Source organism: Zosterops lateralis (genome assembly GCF_965231275.1).
Source record: "Zosterops lateralis genome assembly, chromosome: 11".
In the NCBI taxonomy this organism is placed as follows: Eukaryota; Metazoa; Chordata; class Aves; order Passeriformes; family Zosteropidae; genus Zosterops; species Zosterops lateralis.
The window spans coordinates 12,294,413-12,316,135 of NC_139771.1; the positions used below are offsets into that span (position 1 = coordinate 12,294,413).

At 43.2% G+C, this 21,723-nt stretch overlaps 1 protein-coding gene and 1 long non-coding RNA gene across 14 annotated transcripts in view; one reads left to right on the top strand and one right to left on the bottom strand.

Annotated features, from left to right (window-relative positions):
- Nucleotides 1–2,901: 2,901 nt before the first annotated feature.
- Nucleotides 2,902–7,562, bottom strand: LOC310913649. 8 transcript variants are annotated; one of them, XR_014590855.1, is made up of 5 exons: nucleotides 7,501–7,562; nucleotides 5,657–5,827; nucleotides 4,918–5,038; nucleotides 4,064–4,307; nucleotides 2,902–3,366 (listed from the first exon to the last, which is right to left on the bottom strand). It is a non-coding gene; the product is annotated as an uncharacterized lncRNA (long non-coding RNA). The 8 variants fall into 8 exon arrangements; XR_014590856.1 differs by lacking the exon at nucleotides 7,501–7,562 and adding an exon at nucleotides 7,087–7,158; XR_014590857.1 differs by lacking the exon at nucleotides 7,501–7,562 and adding an exon at nucleotides 6,712–6,788.
- SLC6A6 (solute carrier family 6 member 6) overlaps nucleotides 6,951–21,723 on the top strand; it is a gene marked incomplete at its 3' end in the record, with an annotated part of 57,951 nt that continues 43,178 nt past the window's right edge. Inside the window, exons 1-3 of one of the 6 annotated variants that reach the window (XM_083869225.1) lie at nucleotides 12,030–12,065; nucleotides 14,603–14,668; nucleotides 19,021–19,077. In XM_083869225.1, the coding sequence (XP_083725351.1) occupies nucleotides 14,614–14,668; nucleotides 19,021–19,077 (112 nt within the window). In that variant the 5' untranslated portion in view covers nucleotides 12,030–12,065; nucleotides 14,603–14,613. Of the gene's footprint in view, nucleotides 7,009–7,387; nucleotides 7,600–7,934; nucleotides 8,208–12,029; nucleotides 12,066–14,602; nucleotides 14,669–19,020; nucleotides 19,078–21,723 lie in introns of those variants that run through there. The other 5 variants (XM_083869223.1, XM_083869222.1, XM_083869221.1 and 2 more) reach the window with 5 other exon arrangements.

Below are 21,723 nucleotides of genomic sequence, written 5' to 3' on the forward strand. Positions count from 1 at the left end.
GTCCCAGGCCTTGCTGCTCAGGATGATGCCTGGTCACTGCCACAGCCCAGCCTGGCCATGCAGCTCCTCCACGATACCAATAGGCCAAAGAGATTTAGAGGCCCAAGTCTGGATAATTTGTGTTTCGTGCTGAGCCTATTCCAGCCTCTCCCCTTTCTCCACCTTCTCATGTATAGACAACAAAGCAGGATTGCTCAGGCTGGGAGAGACAGGCAGAAATCACTCTCTGCAAGGATGCACTGCTGGGCTGGTGGTGTTGCTGCACCGAGATAAACTTTCCAAAACCAGTCTCTGCCCAGGTTGGGACATAAGCGTCAGGTATCCCAGGCAGGGATGCCACAGTGAATATTGCTGAATTTATTTTAGGCCATGGAGATTCCGGCCGAAAGAGTACTTGGGAGCTTGCCAAAGGTCCAGAAAAGGTAACTGCTTGGGGAGGCTCAAGGTCACCCATGCCTGGGAGCCGTTGGTGTCCCCTCAGTGACACTGCTGCCTTAGGGGGAGACGTGCTGCCAGCGGAGGTGGAAGCCCAGGCATCTCCTCGGAGCACGTGGGCAATGCCTCAAGTGTTTGTGGCCCAGCGGTGCCAGGGCCTGGTGGGCAGGGACGTGCCCTCCGTGGGCAGCTCCGGCGGCGGATGCTGCTGCGTCACTCAGTCGGGCAAGCAGTTCTGCCTCCCTGCCACCAGATGCAAGCAATTTGTTTTGCATTTGGACTGGTAGTCTGGAAAACCAAAGCACTGTGTTTTTCAGTTTATATTATATGCTTGCTTTCCAGTTCTGTTAATTAAAATCATGATACTGGATGAGCAGTTGCTGGATAGCTTGCAGGATTCGTTTTAAATTTCTTCTTTTTTCTAGACTCTCAGGCATTTGAAGCCCTTTCTCTGCTTGCAGTGCATTAATTCACCTAGCTAGAAATCATATCTGTCTGAACTCGTACAAGCATGCATTTAGGAATGGTTTTGTTTCTTACAGTATTTTCTCCCAGTGTTTGCCTATATCTACCAATGTAATTTGTCAGAATAAATGAAACAATTGAAAATTATCCACTCCTCATAACTTTTTCACCATCACTTTGAGAGGGAAGGGAGCAGAGGGACCCATAAGCAAATAGAAAGAAATATGAGCATGTAGGAATTCATTCAAGTGATCACTCTTCTTCTTCTTCTTCTTTGGTGAGTTTAATCCATCAGCTTTTCTGGAGCCATTGTGTAAGTCATGAAGGCTCAACTGCCTCAGCAAGCTCTCCACCGTACATTTTTTGGACCATTTTCCACTGTGATGTCTTCTGTTACCTGGATGTGGTTAGGCCAAGTCTGCCCAACTCAATAATCAGCTCCAAATGAAAATGGAAGGGGTTCTGCAGGGCAGCCTCAGACTCCATTGACCTTTTATTGCTTTCAGAGTGGCTCTGCTACAACTTATTCCCTGTCTCCCAACTCACATCTTCTGTGGCTTCCCAGATTCCATATCACCTTTGCTGCACTCGTGTAACCATCTTGACTTGGCAGGACCTGTTGTGCTTGAGAGGCCCAGGAAATCTCTGCAGGCTGTGCAGCAGCAGAATATTTAGCTGCAGCATGGCAGGTGTGTTACTAGCAGGGAAAAAGGCATATTCATCACGTGCACCATCTGCAAGCACACCTTGTGCTACTGGAGTAGTGCTAACAGAGGGCTTGGTCCAGTGAGAGAATATTACTTAAACTGCCCAGATGTGAAGCTTTGCTTTCAGGAATGAAAACATTGAGTGTGGATATGTGTAAGGATGGGCCAACATCTGCAGCATTTACTTTGGTCCGCACAAAGCTCAGAGTCGCTCAGCAAAGCTCACACGAGCTTCTCCCATGCATGAGTGAACATCACCTGAGCTCAGCAAAGCCTTTCTATGCAAATCCCAACTGCTCTGCTTTGTGTCAAACAATGACTCCAGAATTAGATCCAACAAGATGTCTTTTTTTTTTTTTTTTCTTTTTTCAGCAAGTACATTCGGTGATGTAGCCTTTTCAGGGCTTATATCTTGGTTATTAATACTACCATCTGCCTTCTTTTGGAAATTTGAACTCATATGATAGAGGAATTTTATGAGTCAAATTCTGATACAGGAATTCTGGTATGAGTGCCTCTGTAAAATACAGAAGTGGGAAATGGAGGTTCTATGGTAGGAAATTATTTTCTTGGGTGTTTTTTAATAATTTTTATATGATTGAGCCAGCAAACAATGCCAACATCAAAAAAATCCATTACCTGTTGATCTTGTCCTGGTTTTGGCAAATTTAAGCAGGCAAGATTTTATAAGAACTGTTATGTAATAGTTCAGGCAAAAGAATTGATTAAAAGAGATAAGTTACCATATATCTAGTACTAGATAATCAGATTAAAAAGAAAAACTAAACTAAACAAAACAAACAAACAACAAACAAACAAACAACAACTGGGAAATGCAATAACTGGATTTGTTAATGCCACATAAAATATAAAGATGAGCACATATTTGGATTTTTGAATAGGGCAAGTGCCACAGAATTTTCTCTAGGGAACAACCCTCTATTGGCAAAGTGTGGTCAAATGCAACAAACAAATCTTTTTTGTCTTTAATTATTGTGATTCTGTTTAAAAATTAGAAGACGTCTCAATTTTAGAATGTGGAATGCAATTGTGAAAGAAAATGGGTTTCCTGAATTTTCAGTGATTCACACACATACTGGTTATTTTAATTTAAGGAAAAAGGATTTTGTTTCTTTATCCTGTTACATAACACTGGATCTATTCTCCCTTGAACACACAAGTATGATTATCATTAATCTTAAAGGGAAACAGTTGTCTTTCAAAATCCTGTCTGAAATTCTGAATTTTTTACTTTTTCTTTTTTTAAGTTAGATCCCAAATGACTAGATGTGAATTGAAGATGGAAGCACATTGTTTATTTTTTAATTAGATTATTTTAATCTCATTTATGCATAGTTCTTCTACTATTCCTCCCAACAGCAATAGTGAAGAAAAATACCCTTGTTTTAGAGTGACTTTCAAAATGCAAAACATACAATTCATACAGCATACAGCAGGAGTACCTGTTATTGCTCTTTTAGCTCATTTTTATGAAACTGGCTGGCTTTCATTTCAGAGGCATTCTTTAATAATACTTATATTTTTCACTCTATAGTGCATTCCTTTCAAGGATTTTAAATTGCTCAGGAGATCTTGAAAATCCCAGTGAAAACCTCTGGATATATGAGAGGTTTTTATTTCCAGGGAGCTGACTGTTAGTTAACTTGAGACACTCACTTTTTTCAGAGAAGAGTATGACCACTTTGGTTCCAGGCTGTTTGGTTCCTCTGTGTTTGCCCCTCACTTTAGGAATCAGCCCCTGGAAAGCAACAGGCATTTCCAAACTCAACCAGTGCTCAGAAACGACCAGCTCCAGCCTCTCAGCCTGGCTAAGTGCCTCAAGTTCATTTGTAATTAGCTTGATGTAAGGACAGGACCAGTGCATGCAATCCCATAATGGCTAGGAAGCTTCAAATATAAGCAAAGTAGGCCACCCAGAGCATTAAAGCAAGTGAATTTAATGGCAACTGGCTACTTTTCAAGAAGACCTGTGGTTTTTCATTGCCTTTGTGTTTGATTTTTAAACCAGGGGCAGGGTTCTATGACTGGCAAATTCACATGATGGGGAGTGTACCAAAAACACAGGTCATGTTTTGATTTCTGTTTGATACCTTATTTATGTATGATTTATATGGATAAACTAAGAAAAATTAACTGTCCAGGCCATGATTTCATCTAAAATAAACACAGACTAAAACTACAGCAACTTAGTGGATTGCATGGATTAGTGAGATATCCTGGTATGTAACAGCAATAGCAACAATTTATTCCCCAATCTAGTAATGCTTAAAATCTGCAATCCAGAGTCACTCCATGATATGCAAATCCCTTACAAAATCTGCTTCCCTTTTTCAGGTTCAGGATCCTCTGCTATACAGGGGAACTCCAAAGACTGACCCCATACAACTTCATATAGGAAATTCATGTATAGAAAATCATTAATGCAATGAGCTTACTCAGACCATCTTTTTGCCATTCTTGCTTACACAATCCTTTACAGACAGTGCTGTCCATTTTTCTCTTACATTTCTGATGGACTTTGTGTCTGGATGAACTTTGCTTTTTTAAAATTTTAATGTTTATTTGTAAAATCTTTCCAATCCCTGCTAAATCTCCTCTTTGTCCACACCCCATCTTGGTCCTGAGTCCATGAAACATCATGTTCCTTTTACCAGCCAAACAATGAGAACAAGGCTTCTCCTTAAAAATGAAGAAATATTAAATCAGTTACCATTTAAAAACTAATGAGAATTTGCTGACAAGCATATTTTAGGCCCTCATGTAATATCCCTCCCTCCACCTCACCATATGGAAACCTGAATTAGCTCTGCCATACTCTTGGGTTAATATGCATCCATCTGAAAATCTGGCACTCAAATCCCTGCCCCTCAAGACCTCTTTACCCAGGTGCAAATACAGTGACTCTCTCCTGACTTTCGTGTCATCACAGTAGATTTCCACACGTTGTAGCCAAGCTGGGGATTTGGCCTAGTGTCTTTTTTAAACCCTGTGACCCAGACGTGGAGATTAAAAAAGAGTTATGTTATCGGATTAAACAGATACAAGAGGCACTCGCTGTATCAGCATGCAACACCTTAGAACTCCAGCAAGAAGATCAGCATGGTAGTGGCAAAAATAGTCTCTCAGAAAGAGAAAACTCGAAGGAAGGTGATGGCGAACCTGTGCCTTGGGCTGGGGTGCAAAAACCTGCCACTCTGACTGGTTGCCAAAGCAGTCACAGTGTTCTGCTTGCTATAGCATCTTGATACAGGATACATTCGGGGTATAAAAGTCATTTGAACTCACCTACCTGTAGCCAGAGTGATTTTGGCCTTAGTTAAGTTTGGTTTAATGTCTTCCCAGTGGGGTTTTTAAGGGGTTAGGCTTGATTGCATTATGAACTTCATGAGCAGACACTGAAATCAATAAACCTGCAGAAGCAAAAATTCTAATAGATTAAAAATAGACCTACATGAAAAGGATAGTAATTTCAGGCACCATTTGTATGCTTAATATTATACACATGCTTATGCTTTGTAATTTGGGCTCTAACTTGTGATTTCAGTTACATGAGAGAGTGGAGAAGCCAGAAGGGTTAGTGCTGCCGTATGCTGCTGCAGCTGAAGGCAGAGTTCCCCCAAATATCCATCAGGCACATTCTCAGAAGTTGTGCTGTCTCATAATGAAATAGCAGATAGAAATGTGCATATTTACAACATAAAAGGAATTATATTATTATTATTATTATTATTATTATTATTATTATTATTATTATTATTTCCAGGTACTGTTTACATGCCTCTGACTTCAAAACAGCTTTGGCTGTTGGTCTTTTACCCCAAACTTTTTTTTTTTAAACACAGAGAGCAACCATGTGCTTTGCATGGCTGACTTTTAATGAGTGAGGAGCAACAGAAGAAGAGAGAGCCAGAGACAAAATACAGACTTTGATTCCTCTAGAGAACTAGTGCAAAATATTCCACTGCTGTCACTGGTACAGCTGTGCTGGCAGGATCCTTCACACAGACAAGGCTCCAGCCACTACTTACATTTCACTGATGTGACTGCTGGTTCCTAATCTGCATCTAGGCATCCTCACCAAACAAGTGCAACCAAATAAGTGACTGAACCGGTGAGAAACATTTTGCTTCATTCCCTAGTGCAGCCAGAGCCGCCTGTTTGTGGTCCCTCGTGGAGCCTCACAAAATGTGAGCTGCCTTCTGCAAAGGATGCCTATGAATCAAAGTTGCAGTACACAAGAAACCTGAATCAGAGGACGTAGGTGGCAGCATGGACTGCATTGTTATGAGTTTAAACGAGGCTGTTCGGTGGAGATATGTCATCAATTAGCTGTGTATATCTTATATCTCTATATGATTTTCTGCTAAAAACCTACTCATGTTCCAAATCAGCTCGGATACTGAAAATCACAGAATGCACTGGAGTAAGTGAAAACCTCATGTGTGACTGTGGCACAGTGTTTTTGGCATCCTGTATTGCCATCAAAAAGTGTGCAGAATGGTGCAGCTTTTGCAAGGACCAGCTAAGGAAATCAGCCTTTTTGAGACCTCCCTGGAGGCTGCTGTGATGGAATTGATCCCCCCAACAGCCTATTGCATAGGTGCTGGGCTCCAGAGGTGGTGCCCCAGTAACTGCTGTCCTAGTTCATGATGTAGAAAGGTAGCCTCTTGCATCTGGGAAAACCTAGAGAGCAGAGGTGTGGGCACTACTCACTCTCCTTTGGTCCATCCCTGTTGTTCCCAGCTGCAAGGTTTGCACTGCGGGACTTCTGTGAAACACAGATGGCCCAAAGTCTCCTTTTCACCACAACTGTACTCCCACACCACACATGGGACTTTGCAGTACAGAGGATCTTACTTAGTCTTCAGCGGGGGTTATCTGAAAATGCCTCGCGACCCTGTCTGCTGCTTTACCCTTTCTTTAAGCGAACCAGAGGGGATGCAGGTAGGAGAGCAAGGGCATGTTACAATCATATATACCCGTTCGCCTGCAGGGGAAGAGGACCGGCTTTCGGTTCTGCGAAACCCGACGCAAAACAAAACGTTGCCCTGCTCATTTTCCCCGCCGGTCGCCCTGGTCGTACTTTGTTCTCCAGCTGCGACGGGGACTTTCCGGTGCCGGGGATCGCGCTCTTGGGAGGCGGCAGGGCAGAGCAGGGATATCCCAGCCTCCCAGGCACCTGCCAGCCCACACTCCCGTGTAGCCTCCTCCAGCAGCAGACGGCTGCGGGACCAAACCTGTCCCCAAAGCCTGGCAGAGCGGTATCGGGGAGTCCAGGCCCCCGGGGGGCCGGGGAGAAAAGTGGCCGCGGAGGAGCAGAGCCAGAGCCCAGGCGCGGGGAAGGGCAGCAGCGGTGACAGCGCCGTGGGATGCTTCTTCGGTGAGACGGGCACTCTTTGTGTAAAGATATAAAATAACGACTAAAAAAATGTACGAAATGTATGAAAATGAAAAATACCGAGACGAGATCAGCGGCAGGGAGCCCTCGCTGCGCTTCCTGCCCGCCGCGGCAGCCGCGGGACGCGGGCCGGGTCCCTCGGGCCGGCTCGGGGCGGCCCCGCTGCCGCTCCCGCTGCCCGCGGCGGGCCCGGGGAAGGGCGGGCGGCCCGGGGCGGCCCCCCCGAGGCGACGGCCGCTGCCCCGCACCCGCCCGCCCCTCCCCGCCGGCCCGCGGCCGCCTGCCAGCCCGGGCTCCGCCGCCGTGTCTGCGGCATGGCCCCTCCTCCCCCACACCCCTTCCTTTAGGCTCCCCCCTCCCCAGCAAAGAAGAGGCCGTGCCGGTGTTTTTCCACTCAGCAGGATGGGTGATGCTCAAAGCTCCCTCATTAGACAACAGACACGAGAGGTCAGGAAGAAAGCGCTTATAAATTACCGTTTCCTCCTGCTCGGCGCTGCTAGTCGCGCCGCACCGCTCCGCCGGACGCGCCGCAGGGGCGCAGCGGCGCGCAGGCACCGCGGCCAGCGGACACAGGTACCACCGGCACCTCCCGGGCGGGAGGGCGGGCGGGCGGTGGGGCTGCCGCCGCTGCCGCCGCCTCTGCCGCCGCCGCTACTGCTGCCCCTGCGGTGGTGGCGGTGGCGGTGGCGGGGCCGGCGCGGAGCGGAGCGGCGCGGATCGCCCCTCGCTGCCGCGGCGAACAAAGGGGTGGCCGCTCCGCGCCCAGCGGAGCCGAACCGAGCCGGGCCGGTGGCGGCGGCATCGTCCTCCCTTTGTCCGCCTCGACTCGGGGTGCCCCCGGGCTCGCTTTCCCTTCCCCCCTTCCATTTATTTATTAATTCATCCTTCTCCTTAAATCCCTCTCCTCCCCAGCCCTCGCATTACCGGTGTTTTTCCTCCCCAGAGGTTATTTACCCCACACTCCCCCACACCTTAACTTTTTTTGGCGATAACATTCTCAGCCATTCCCCATTGGCGGCCCTCCAGCACATCGACGGCGCACGTTTCGCTCCCCAGCTATTTTTGCCCATTTTTTTTCTCCCCACCCCTCCCCGCTGTGCTTTCTCTGTCTGTCGTGCGCTAACCTCGAGTGAAGAGACTGGTACAGGCAATGCTACATCTGATGCTAATGGGCCTACCTGGTGGGTAATACCGCTGCTGCTGCTGCTTGCTTGTTATTTCCCTCATTCTTCTTTTTATTTCCTTCATTTTCCTTTTATTTTGCGTGTTCTTGGCATGCTAAAATCAAAGTAGTGATGGGGCTTGGAAATAAAACACAGGGACTACACAGGGCAGGTTACCAAGCTCAGTGTGGTGCAGAGGGGTGATAATTCTGGGTTCGTCTGGGGGTAACGTGGATCCAAAATTCACGCGTTAGCTTTAAGATAATGAATGCCCATTGCTGCCTGTTATTATAGCAGGAGGTATGTGGGAGGACTCACAAGGTTTCCATATAAGAACATGGGAGAATTTATTTCACCCAGGCGAAGAAATGTGCAGAGTATGTGTTATTTATGATGCTGAAGGCAAGCTGCGTTGTCCTTAGGCAGCTCCAAGAGTGGCAAAACTTGGTATTTAGAAATTGTAAAAGCTGATTTCTGCTGTTTAATAAGAGCTATGTTTAAAGGGAAGCGCGGATAAAAATAAAAAAGGGAAAAAGTAGTGGGAGAGGATCCAGATAAACATGAAGAAATACAACCCCACACTTATTCCAGCACAGTTTGTGCCAAGGTGTAAAGATGGAGGTTTTTGATTAGGTCCCATGTTTTTTAACCGTATTGGGAAAGGCATTAAGAAAATGTGCCGAGAGGAGCTGGTTACGTTGATAGGGCTATTTTGGTATCTGCTTTTTTTTTTTTTTTTTTTTTTTTTTTTTTTTAATAGCTTGCATGTGAAAATGTTTTGAGTTTTGGACTAGCAAAACAGTGAGGCAGCCCTGACGGAGACACATGTCATCAGCTGTGTAATTCAGGGCTCAGATGACAGTTGCTACCGGTTTAGATTTTATGGCTTTAGGTTTGAGGGTAAATCAGTCCATTAAAACCTGCTGCTGTGGAATTTAGATGGGAGAGGCTTTGGTGAGAGCTCTGATGGTTGTTGACAGCCGGGTGCTTACCTCTGGGTCTGCGTTCAGCCGAGCTGACTGCTTTCTGGCATTGCCTACCTTTGCCACAAGTGTTATGGAAAGGTTTCCTTGAAGGTTATTGGAGTTTTTTTAAGCAAAATATGTGAGCAGCTGAGGCAGCCAGCAGCATGACGATGACAGTGTCGCTCACCAGGAGCAAGTTGAGTCTGAAGCACAAGTGTTGAAGGAGGATGTCTGTGTTGCCCTGGTTAAACTTACATTGGAAATTTTATTTTTGGTACTTTCTCAGATAGTATCTTCGTGTTTCCCCTTCAACTGTCTCTTATCTGCTTTGCATGTTCCTTTTTTGTCTTATTTCTCTTCATTTGCCTTTCACCTCTGTCCCTTCCCACCTCTCCCGCCTCGGTGCACTGAGGCAGCTCCCACTGGAGGGCGGCAGACACCTTTCCCCTTTCTGCTGCTGCCCGGGGGACCCCGACCCCTCGGCCCAGAGAGGAAAGGCCGCTTCTTGCTGTCATTTATTAACCTGCTGGTTTCACCGGCCACTCTGAGGGTTATTTTGTGTCATACTTGGCAAAAAAGCAGCAGGTCACAGGTGGCACTGTGATATCTGTAGGCCCCAAGAAGGTTGATGTGTGCTTGGGGGTGCTGCATCCAAATCCTGGGGTGTTTGGTTTGTTTGCTTAAGGAATCTTGGTCTGGAATCTGATAGAAATTTGGAATCATTCAAATGCTGCCGAGTTCTGTTTTATTTTCTTTTGCTGTAACCAGGAACAAAATTTGGTATACAGCTCTTCACTGGTAGTTTCAAATGTGGAGCTTTTGGGTGGGTTGCCTGGAGCTTTCATGTCAGAGGTGAAAAGTTGGGGCAGTGTCAGAAGGCTTCAGTCACTGTGAAATGCTGGCAGAAAAGACATGCCACATTGCCCTGGAAAACTAGGAAGACACTTTAGGTTGGCTTGCTCTTGCTGCAGAGTGCTTGGGAAACCTCCCATGTTCTGTTTGTAAAGCCTTGGTGAGGATCTTGTCATACAGCTAATTATTGCTAATATTTCAGTGAGGTTTTTTTTTTTAATCAATACTCTTAGTGTATCTTCGTGGCTTCCAGCCAGGTCCTATGGGCTGGATGTTTCCAAAGAGACTCTTGGGCACTTTCCAGACAGTGATATTCCTAGGATTTTCATCAATGCTCATCAAGCAGGACCCCCTATTATTTTAATTTTGCCCCTTCCATGTTTTCCAATGCCCCATATTTTTGTCCCAGAGGGCAGTGGGACAACTTAGCACCAATGCCCCAGTGGCAGTTCTGCCAGTTCCACCAATGAGGAGAGTCTCTGCAGTGGTGTCCTACCTGGGGTTTTAATCATGCTGGCAAACAACTCTGAAAAGATTATGCTGATAAGTTTCCTTTAAATTTAACCATATTAAAAAACTGAAAAATGGATAGGAAAGCCATGGCAGTTGCAGCCTTTTGTAAGTAATGTTTATTTGATTGGTCATATGAATAAATTGTAGAGCATTTAAGAAGTGAAGCTTTGACTAGATTACCCAGTCAGATTAGTGCCTTCGACTTCTTTTCATCGCTAACTTAATTTACATGACCAGAATGGATCAGTGTTATTTTTTTAAAAAGTAATCCTGTGTCTACTCCAGTAAGAGCTCTACACATAGAACTAAAATTTATTCTAATGGCACTCTGGGGGAGCGTGTGCAGGATTGTGTCCTTGGCCCTTGGGAGAAAAGCATGAGGATGAAAATGCAGTGATTTAATATTTGTTGAATTTCTTCCATACATGCTTATTTAATTGAACCCTCAGCTGTTGTAGTGCCGTGGATTTAATTGATTTGTGTAAGCTGAGTATCATCCCAAGGCATGTAAACTTCAGGAAAAACCCTTTAAATTGCTTACATAGTAGCTAATATTGATACAAGGTAATACAGTAGAAATTAATTGAACATGCCACTCTTCACTGTCCTTTTTTCCCCAAAAACCTGCTGTTGGAAGAGCTCCTGTGCTGCCACTCCATGACTCTGATACCATGGCTGGTGTCCTACGGCATCTTCTGTTAGGCATTTCTATTAGTCTCTTTTTTTTTTTTTTCAAAGCATTCAGATTTACACCAGCAAAAAAGCCATTTAGTGCCAGCCCTAAACCCTGTTCCAAGAGCATCCACTGAACCCAGCAGCTCAGCTGGTGGGAGCGTGAATCAAATGCCAGCAAGCTTTGGGTGTGTGGCAGTGCCATGGCCGCAGGAGGCAGCTGTTGGGAAGGTTCCTCATTTTAGCAGTTACTGGGTTTCCTGTTGTGGTTCTCTGTCACTCAGAATTGTCACAGACTCAAAAGACACCTTCATTGCCATGGCTGCCCAACCTGGGCTTGAATGCAGTCAGTGCTTGAGCACTGGTATGGAAAAACAACCCTGCTGTGCCAAAATGCACCAGGGGGGCCTTGCTTCATGATGCTGGTGTAAGTCCCATGTCCGTAGGTAGAAGAAAAACCCATACACTGAGCCACGGGGTTATCTCTGAGCTGGAATGTAGCTAAAAGTTCTTCTATTTTTCCATTTTTTGAACCAGACCACATGGCATTTGTATTTTATTTCACTGCTGCAGTGAATTGTCCTGCTATTTAGAGGCATATAGTCATATCTCCTATGATATTCTACATAGGATGAAACACACGAGAAAAGATCTGCTGTTTTGGCATTGGTACTACATTCTGTCTCTTGGTGTTCTTCAAATCAGAGTTTTTACTGATGAAATTAAGAAGATGCAGTACATTATAGCATTGAAACATGTCTGACTTATTTTGCTGGATCTGTTTTTTTCCTTTAAAATATTTTTCCCTTTTCTTTTTCTCTTTTATTTTTCCAAACAGGAAAAGAAAATACATTCAGCAGAGACTCTTCTTCATGTAAGTGTTATTTACGCTTGTTTATGAAATTACATAAAGGCTTAAAAAGCTCATTAAAACATTCAAATACTGAACACTTACCATCTGTTTGTAGAAACCAACTATAGAGCATGTAAAAATAAGCTGTAGTTATACAGCAATAATGGTCAGCAACTGATACCTTAAATCTGTCTGTGCAGTTCTTCTGTGTGTATCACCACAGAATTCAGAAAGCGTTGCAGAGCACTTTGCAGACATTTAAGCAGCATGCCCATAAAGTTGGTGTGTAAATCCTGGAAGGATAATGTTAAAATGGTTTGCCCAAAGCAGAGGAGACACATAAGTGAGAGCTTGATTTAGCACCCTGGAGTCCTTGATCCCCAAATGCTGTGACAAAGTCAGCTTTTCTGCCTTGGATCCTACAGAATCCAAGTTCTGCCCATTGAGCCATTTGTTGTGTGCAAGTGTGTGCATGTGTATGTATGGGTAAGAGAAAGTGTCTGTACATGTACCTGGCCTCAAAAAGCCTGTAGGTATTTCAGGCCTTCTCTACAACCTATGGCGATGCCCATTAAAGTAAGCAGATGCCACCAGCCTTTGGTGCATACTGTTGCAAATGTTTTGTGAAAGCATTTGGCTCCAGCCTGGCTCTTGGTCTGGAGGAGCCTGTTAAAGTATTCTTCGTGGGACTGAGAAAGCTGCATGTCATAAAAACACAACACTTTTTTTCCACACTATCTAGCGACCTGTTTTGGTTTTTTTTTCCACAGATCTCAGCCTTGAAAACTGTTGACTAGTATAGAAAGCTTTACTCTGGTATTTCTTCCTAGTAAATAAATCTGATTAAATGTTTTATGGGGCTGCATAGATGAAGACTCTCATTGCCTTTATGCAAAATTAGCTTAGCAAGGAAAATGACTGCATTGTTCCCAATGCAGGGCCCGCTTTGCATAACTTCCAAGCATGTACTGTGTCCAGTGGCATGGCAAGCCCACGAGCACTCACCTCAGGCTGATTTCCCATAAGTCAATTTTTATTTTTTTAACAACATGTATCTCGGAATTGCGGCACTCCATTAGGCTTGCGTAGCAACTTGCTAGTTAATATGTAGCAAAATGCCGTGTGGTAACAAATGTTTTTTTGCTATTGTTGAGCTGGAATGTTAGTTCAGCTTCTAGATAAAAGTGGCTTGCGCAAGGCGTTCCGGTAGACCATGATTTCTGTGGCTTGTACAGTAGTTCTGTAGGCAACCGTGTTCTGCTCTTCCTCTCCCCTGTGCTTCCCTTCATCTTTCCTGTGAGCGAGGGGTGGGCTGACGGAAAGGCAGGAGCTGGCAGCCCTTTGCATCCTGCAGAACACCAGCGTGGGGTTCATATTATGCCTGTTGCTAGTCAAGCATCTGTTGAAAATACTCTTTGTTCTGGTTGTGTTGGTAGCAGAAATGGTCGTTAGATGCCTTATTTAATAGCTTTAAACCACAAGTGTTCTTTGGCTGGTTTTATGGATAAAAGACAATCTTTCAAAAAAAAAAAAAAAAAAAAAACCCAAAAAAAAAAAAACCCAAATCAAAAAATCCAGTACTAAGTGAAGGATACCCCACAAAGGATTAAAGAATCCTCCTTTCTTGCTGCTGGGAATCCTGGCGCAGACTAGGTTAAGTGTTTGCATCTTTGAGAAGGTATCTCATCATTTTAAAAAGGTAACAGGAAAAAAAAAACAAACCCAGGAGGTTTTTGAGTATGAACATTTTCAACATTTGTAGCTCATTATTATTTAGTTCTAGAATGGGAAATTCAAATCTCTTAAAAATCCTGTGAAGCATATTCTTCCCGGAGATTATAAAGGGGAAATGGTGAAGCAAAAACCCCTTTAAGGGAAGAAGCTCCCAAAAAAAGAAGAACACAAACAGATGAACCCTACAGCAGTGACTGTACAGTGTCTGGAAACTGCAGAATAACCACACAGTGCAGATCTGGAGAGTTTTGCTTGGAGATTGCAGTATTCCAAAGAAAATTCCTAAGTCCAATACATACACTCTGAAATGAGTAATGAGAAGTTAGTGGTCCAGAGGCCATTTGCAGTGCAGTCTTCCACCACCTGCTGTGGCTTTTCAACAGCTAATGACAAGCTTTGAGCATCAGAGCCTCTCTCCTCTGGTTCTGTGCATGAAATATTATGACTTTGACTCGATAACTCTGTTTGTGCCTGTCTGTGCATTGGCTTCCCTTGGCTTTTTCAATGATGTGAGTTTCCAAAAGAATTAAGCTCCAGGGATGGGAGTATTGAGGTTATAGTGAAATGGCAGGATGGTGAAGCATCCAGGACAGGGATCTCTCCCAGGCCCCCATCTTGAGAGTTGACTCCTGTGGCAGTGAATGCTCTGTGGGGAAAAACCCCTCATACCATGACTTGGGCCAGTCTATGTGACAGGAGGTGACCACTTTGAGAAGGGGTTCTTTATGATAGTAACCAGCCATACATAGTTGTAATAAGAGAGGGACCATCTTATTTTAGTCACTTTGCGACAAATACTACCACAATTCATTACTTTCCATCAGTGCCTCATCCTATGGAGGAATCACCACTGCCCATCTACATTGAGGAGGGGACAGAAGTCCCGATTGGTGAGTGCAGTTGGGATGGGATTTGTTTAAGGGAGGGTATTAAGGGTACTTGGGTTTTATATTCTTCACATTTGTGTGTACCCGTTTGTCATTGAAAATGGTAAGGTCTGTTGCAAATGTTTTGGGGATTTGATTTTATATTCTTTTTTATTTTATATTTAGAGCTTCCAAGAGTTGTTAAACACTGCTAGCGTTAGTTTCTAAACATTTGGTTTTCAGCTAATCAAAGTACATATTTTATGCAGTGACATTGAAAGCTTCTGTGCAGGATGTCTTAACACAAGGCTGAGGAAGACCACAAGTATCACAAGAGGTAGTTTTCACTTTGGCCTTTGACCTCAGTGTTGAGATACTCAGAATAATCTGAGGTCTGGGTCAGTGTTTTTGTTCTTGCTGACACTCTCATGCCCAGCACCCAACAGACTCACCTCATTCACACCACTGCATAGCCAGAAGAGAGGCAGAGAGGTTTGCCATGCACCTTGGAGTGCTGCACACCCCCAGCTCTGAGCTCTGGTGGAGATGTATTGTCACTACGTGGATGTATAGGTTGAGTGCTGTTTTGGGATTTTTTTTAAATAGAGAAGCAGTCTTGAAGATAACCCATAGAAGAACCCAACTAAAAGATCAGGAAGTTGGACCATGGTAATCTTTTTGGACAGTAGAAAGTTGGGATGGCAAAGTTTCCCGGTGCCCTATCCTTATACACTCTGTTCTGGACTGCATATATAAGTGTGCCTTAGCTCTCACTTTGACAATCTGCCTTGTTGAGCAGATGTGTCTCTTCAAACAACTTTTTCTTCTTATATATCCTGAAATTTTCCGTTCCTAAATTCAAGCAATTCCTTCTTGTCCTACTATCTTCTGAGCTAGATTAATTACCTTCCTCTACACACAGTACCTGGAAGGTATTTATAGCTGGATCTCAGCCCAGGAGTCTTCTCATTTATAGAACATATTAATTTTAGCTCTCTTACTCTCTCCTTGGATCACTTTTGTTGTCCTTATTTGTATTTCCTTTAATTTCTCTTTCTCCTTTCTATTCTGCAGAGACTTGAACAACTCATAATTTGTTCACTGTGGCTGTTTTGGCATAGCATTGTGCTTTAGATTTCTGTATCATCCCTTCCCTTGTCCACATCCAGAAGTAACTTAGCCTTTTTACCCTTCTGCATCACTCAGAAGCATCACACAGAGAAACTCTATTACTTGGCTAATCTTACCTGCAATCACCTTTAGGTTCCTCTGGGATACATGGCTTTGCTAGCTGCTCCTCAGGCAATGTTACTGCTCTCCTGGGATGTTGGGCTTTATACTTCCTAATACTAAATCCCCATCCCATTGCATGTCACTTATTTTATCCAGGAATATTTTGAAACAGTATGCCATTATTTATTTCAATGCCCTGGAATTTTATCATTTACATGGAAGTTGTTACTATTTTACCATATGTAGAGAAAAGCACTTAAATTTTTAATATTTTGATACCTATAGCAGCTGTCTTTTTGCATGTTAGTCCAGATTCTTTTCCCAGCTTCATCATTCTTATTTGTATATCTTCCCTGACTTTCCTCTGTCTAGTTAAAAAAGTTCATAACTGGCAGGTTTAGCCTCCTCCTTTGTCCTCATTTTGTATATTTCCTCATTATACAATAAGAATATTGTGGTTTTTACATCTTCTATGCATGGCATGATGTGGTCTTTCCCACAGCAGATCATCCTTTCCTCACCTCTCCTGGGGCTGTGGTCAGCTGAACATCTGCTGGACATTAGACCTCTTTTGTAGAGCTGTTAAGGTTCTGTCCTGGCCCCTGGGATTTCATCTTGTCTTTCCCACTGCACTGAGGAAACCTGAACCGCTCAGGTGATGGTACCTGCACCAAGAAAAATACTGTAAGGGTGATGAGTCACAGAACTGCCCAACCAACCAACCAACCAACCCCCAATTAGAGTGGAAATCTTAGAGGATGTTTTGTTCGGTGCTGTCATGAAGCAGGTTTGTTGGATCAGGCTCTGAAGTGCAGCACCAGCTGTGAAACAACCAAATTGGATTGGAGAGGGCACTGTGTTTACTTGTTCTGAGTAAGTGTCTGGACTGTCAATACAGCAAGCTGTGGTTTTGAGGGGCAATGAGTGGAAAAAGTAAATGATGCAGAGATGAGGGCAAACCACAAGCTCCGAGTTTGGTATATGAATGTCTGAAGTGGATTAGGGCTTTTAGATGCAGCATAAATCAAGGTAGGAAGCAGCTGCAAAATTCTGGTCTGGATCTGAGTCTTGGTATTGATCCTGCTTTCCATTGAGCTCACCAGTGTGATTCAAATCCAGGGTACCCATTTGTACAGGTGTACAGACCAGAAAAGGAATAAAATAAAGTTCTGTCTGCATTTGGGCCGGAGAAAAATAGTACACAGTGCAGTTGTTAAAACATTTCATTCAGCACAACCATCATTTACTTCTAAAAGATTGTTTGGAGAACTTAAATTATTTCCTCATCTGAAATACATTTTGGCTGCTATAAGGCATAGATACTATTTTGACCTAGGCCTGACTGGCAGTGGCAGATTGCTTTGTAGCTTCTGTATTTATTTAAAAAATAGAAAAATCAGTCGATTTTTTCTGAGTCTAAATTTAACAATGCTAGTTATTTCTAGCAATTTAAAAAGAAACATAAATCTCACTTGTTTATTATGGCTCCTTCATGAAAACAGAAGCTACAAATAATATTCCATAATGAAAATCTAGCTAACACTGTCATGAATTAGTCAACAAGAGAATGAACATTTGGGATCTGGACAAGGGCAGCATTTTCTTCTTTGGCAGGAGGGTCTTTGCATTGAGGAGAAGGTGGTTATTATCTAAAGGTTGGTTTTATCTCCTTTGGTGAAATAAAGACTTTGAGATTTCTGCAGAGATGAACATGACTTTTGATTGGAAAAAGGCCTGAGCTCTACTTAACTTTTATGTATTTTTGCCCTTTCTCAAATATATTCCTAGAGGAAGGTAGCTGAGTGAGATGCAACAAGTATTTTAATAAATCAAAGATATTTATGAGGAGATGGGGAATACATTGTTACCATTAGCGAAGAACCTACGGAGCAGTAACAAAAAAGTTCAGGTCAAATGCTGGGAGTCTTGGTTCAGGCAAAATTTCAACTATCTCCCACTCAGCTGAACATTTCAGGAGATTCAAGGCAAGGAAATAGGCAGAGCAGGTCCTTATTATTCCCCATCACCATTCATGGTGAAGTCATGACCATATTCTTCCATCACCATTGTGTTAAATGCTGAAAGAAACACCTGAGATGACGCAGTCCGAATTGATATTTTATAAAGCAAAAACACAGGGAAAAATATTTGTATTGGTAATCATTGCATTTGGTCTATATAGGAAGACACCAAAGGAATAATTGCATCCTTGGGGATCAGGAGCAGTAGAGCTTTAGGCTGAAGTGTTTATGTTTTGCCTTCCAAGCCAGATTTGAGACGTTAATGTTGTTTGATACCTGTGAAATTAGCTCAAAGACATACAAATTCAGGATATAATTCTCAGCTGATTTATGCCAGCATAGTCTTGTTGATTCCAGTTGCATTGCTGTTGCTGTATCACGTGAATTATGTCAAAAGTCAGGCCCCCCTCTTTCAGGAATCAGCCCTGCTGAGCTTCCACCCCATTGCACTTCTGCTGTAGCTCTGAGTCCCTACATGGACAAAATCTGAATTAGGCACTTCCATCTTTCTGATCCGCTTTTGCTAATGAATAGCACTGGCTTCAGTGTACTTTTGTCAAACATTTACAAGTGTTAAGTAGACCTTACCTCTACAGGATTATTACACCCATGAAATCATCTGGGTATGGTGGAAAGCCCCATTAGCACTCTTGAAGCCATGTTTTCTTGATTGTACTCACAAGTGGTGGTGCAGCCTGGGCTCATTTGGGGCATCTTGATTACAGGAGAAGAATTTTCTTGTAATTGTACACAGTTTCTTCTGCCACGATTCAGTCCCTGCGTTTAAGCATCTCTGATGTTTTCTTCATGATAAAAACTGTATTTCTAGTCTACTGCTCTTGGGCAGACTCACTCAAAGAGAGAAGCTTTGTTACATATTATGTCTCCTTTTCTAAGCGTAAGTGCCCCCTTTCCAGCCCAGAAGAGTATTTGATACCCTACAGGGAGTTGGCTCTGTGTCTCTCTAGGAGATTGCCTTCTCTTGCAAGAGAAGAGAACCTTTTCTGTTGCACGTGCTTCAAGGTTTGCTCTTTCCTGGGGAGCTGGCACACAGAAAGCTTGATTTTTGCCAGGTACTGAGTGCCTTCTGCAAGGTATTGAGTGCCCTCCTATCCTTTGCAGCCAAAAAGGAGTTGATTGCTCTTGGCATCAGTCAAATCTGGACCCAGAAGACCACAGGTAGTATTTACCAATTATTTATGTGCTTTCGCATGCCAGAGTTTGTCTGAATTGATTTTCATTGCATATGAGAGATTTGAGGCATTAATGACACTTGCCTGCCTCTAAAAACTTTTTTTTAAATAATAGTAATACAATAATAAGCATGACATTTATTGCATTGCCATGGGGAAATTAAAAACCCCCAAAATTAACGAGAGCCCAAGTAACTATTAGCTCTTCAGAGCTAATGTGCGAGTTATATACCCTGAATGAGCACCATATGCCAGTTCATTGTGGCACAGTGAGTCACAGGACGCATTGTGAAAAGCAATAATTGCTTGGCATGCACTGAAGCACTCAGTAGAGCTTTTTGTTTGGTTTTCTTAAAGGAATATGTTTTACTCTGACAATAAAAGGAGTATTGTCTAATATGCTGCCACCAGGGACTGTTGCTTATTTTGTAGTTAACCTGGAGCTTGCCCATTTGTCACTCACCGCCCAACCCCTCAGTATCTTTTGCTTTCCAAATTCTTGTATTGTATGTGTGCAGTACCAGCAGAGTGAAGAGTGGGCCTTCCATTTGGTATCATCTTGTCCTTCTGTATTAATCCTCCTCACCCTTTTCCTCTTCATTTTCTTTCTTTGACCAATAGAGACATTCAGAATATTTATATGGAATAAATGTTCATTCTGAGAAGAGTGAAGCAGTGGGACGAGTTGCACAGGGATTGTATGGTCTCCACTCTTGGCCAGAGCTTGACCAGATAAGGCCATCAGCAAGTTTGATATTGGCCCTTCTTTGAGTAGGAGGTTGGGCTATGTGACCTCCAGAAATCCCTTCTAACCTGAATTACTTTATGGTTGTGTTTAATACTCACTTCCTGTACTGATTCAACCAGAGTGCTGTGCATGTCATTAACTCCTCACTCCCTGTCATTATCACTCTCATTCATACCTGCATAGGACAGGAGTGACCTCCTGAAGGTCAGTGAGTTGACAGAGGTTGTACTTACATGGGAACAATATCAAGATGTAAATGGTGACCTCAGATGAGATTAGGAGGTGAAATTTGGGTATCTGTGAAATTACTTGGAATTCGTAACAGGATTTCACTTGAGTTCTCTTCAAATCTTCAGTAAGTTCCAACTGAAGTTATCAGCTGAAGAGTTTAAAGCATGATTATATCAGGATGATAAGTATTTAAAAGTAAATATCACCCTTTTTTTCCTTTTCAGTGACCAGTCTCATTCTCTAGCAGCCTTGAAGAGAGCTTTGGGGTATTTAGGATTTAGTGAGTCACCAGCTCCCCTCGCTGGGCCGTTACGTGCTGGTTTCCTCATGCAGCCGTAACCACGTGAGGGAGTTAATGCTGCACAGAGCATCTGCTCCTCAGCTCAAGGCCCTCCCAGTCCTGCAGCTGCCTGCCAGAAAGCTGGGACGTGCACGGGGGCATCTGTGAGCTCCATCGGGTAGCAAATTTTCATGGTCAGCCCATATGTCAGCCAAAAAACGCCCTTTGTCAGAATGATGTTATTTTAATTGTTCTGAGAGAAAGCAAGATCACACTCAGATTCACTATATCAGCCTAGGGGATTTTTAACAATGATGTAGCTATTCTAGGGCCAAAAAAAAACCCCTTCAAAAACTCCCTTGGTGGGACAAAGAAATGAGAATATTTCATAGGGTTTCTCTTTCAAGTGTGACAAGAAAAGGTGCTTTTTCTCCATCTCTCTACTTTATCAACAAGAAGTATATTGCTTATGCAAACACCTAATTTCCCATCAGGTTATATCAAAGTAAAGTTTATAAAGGGGCTACCATAGTGGATTGAAGAAAGACTAAATATGAGCAACCAAAAGTTTTTGTTGTCCCCTTTTAGACAAGGCAGGATTCTAAAAATTCTAAAATCAAGATTTAACAGGATAGACTTGCTTTCATTGGTGCCCTCCTTTTCTGTAACCACAGAAATACTCTCACCCAATACAGATCCTGCTTAAATGATGCGGAGTACTGCCCTTTCAAGTGTGAAAAGGCTTTTGTGCCAGGCAGAGGGAATATAGTAATGGAAGATACTATTGCTCAGTAGGGCTGAAGTTCCTTTCTCCTCTGCTCTTTGTGCAGTACACAAGCAATAGTTACAAGTCAAATATCATAGGCAAATAGTATCCAAATGTGGAACTTTAAGCAGTACATCTGACTTTGAATCACCTAGGTGATTTTTCCTTCTGTAAAGCTATCACAAGTTCATATAGCTCTTGTACAGGTCACCTCCAAAAATTCAGACAAGTCAACCAAAGGAAGTCTCTCACATCCTATCATCAGTTTGCATGTGAAGTGTTTTTATTGCTATCTCAGCTGTTTGTTTATAGTGGAACTGCAAACTAGTTCCCACCTGTCCATTATTAACTTTTGCATAAGATAACCAAGTAGTGAAAAATAATTGTACTCACGATGAAGGCAGCTTTAGATACTAAAGTTAATGTGCTATACTGGTATCCTATTTAAGTGTGTTCGCAAAGATGACATTGCACTAAGAAAAATCCTCAGCTGGTTACAGGAGTAAGCTCAGCTTATACTAATCAGGCCAGGACTATAAAAGCAACCTACAATGAAACCATCAGCTAGCATTTGTTTGAAAAGGTAAGAAGAGATGGAGAAAAATAC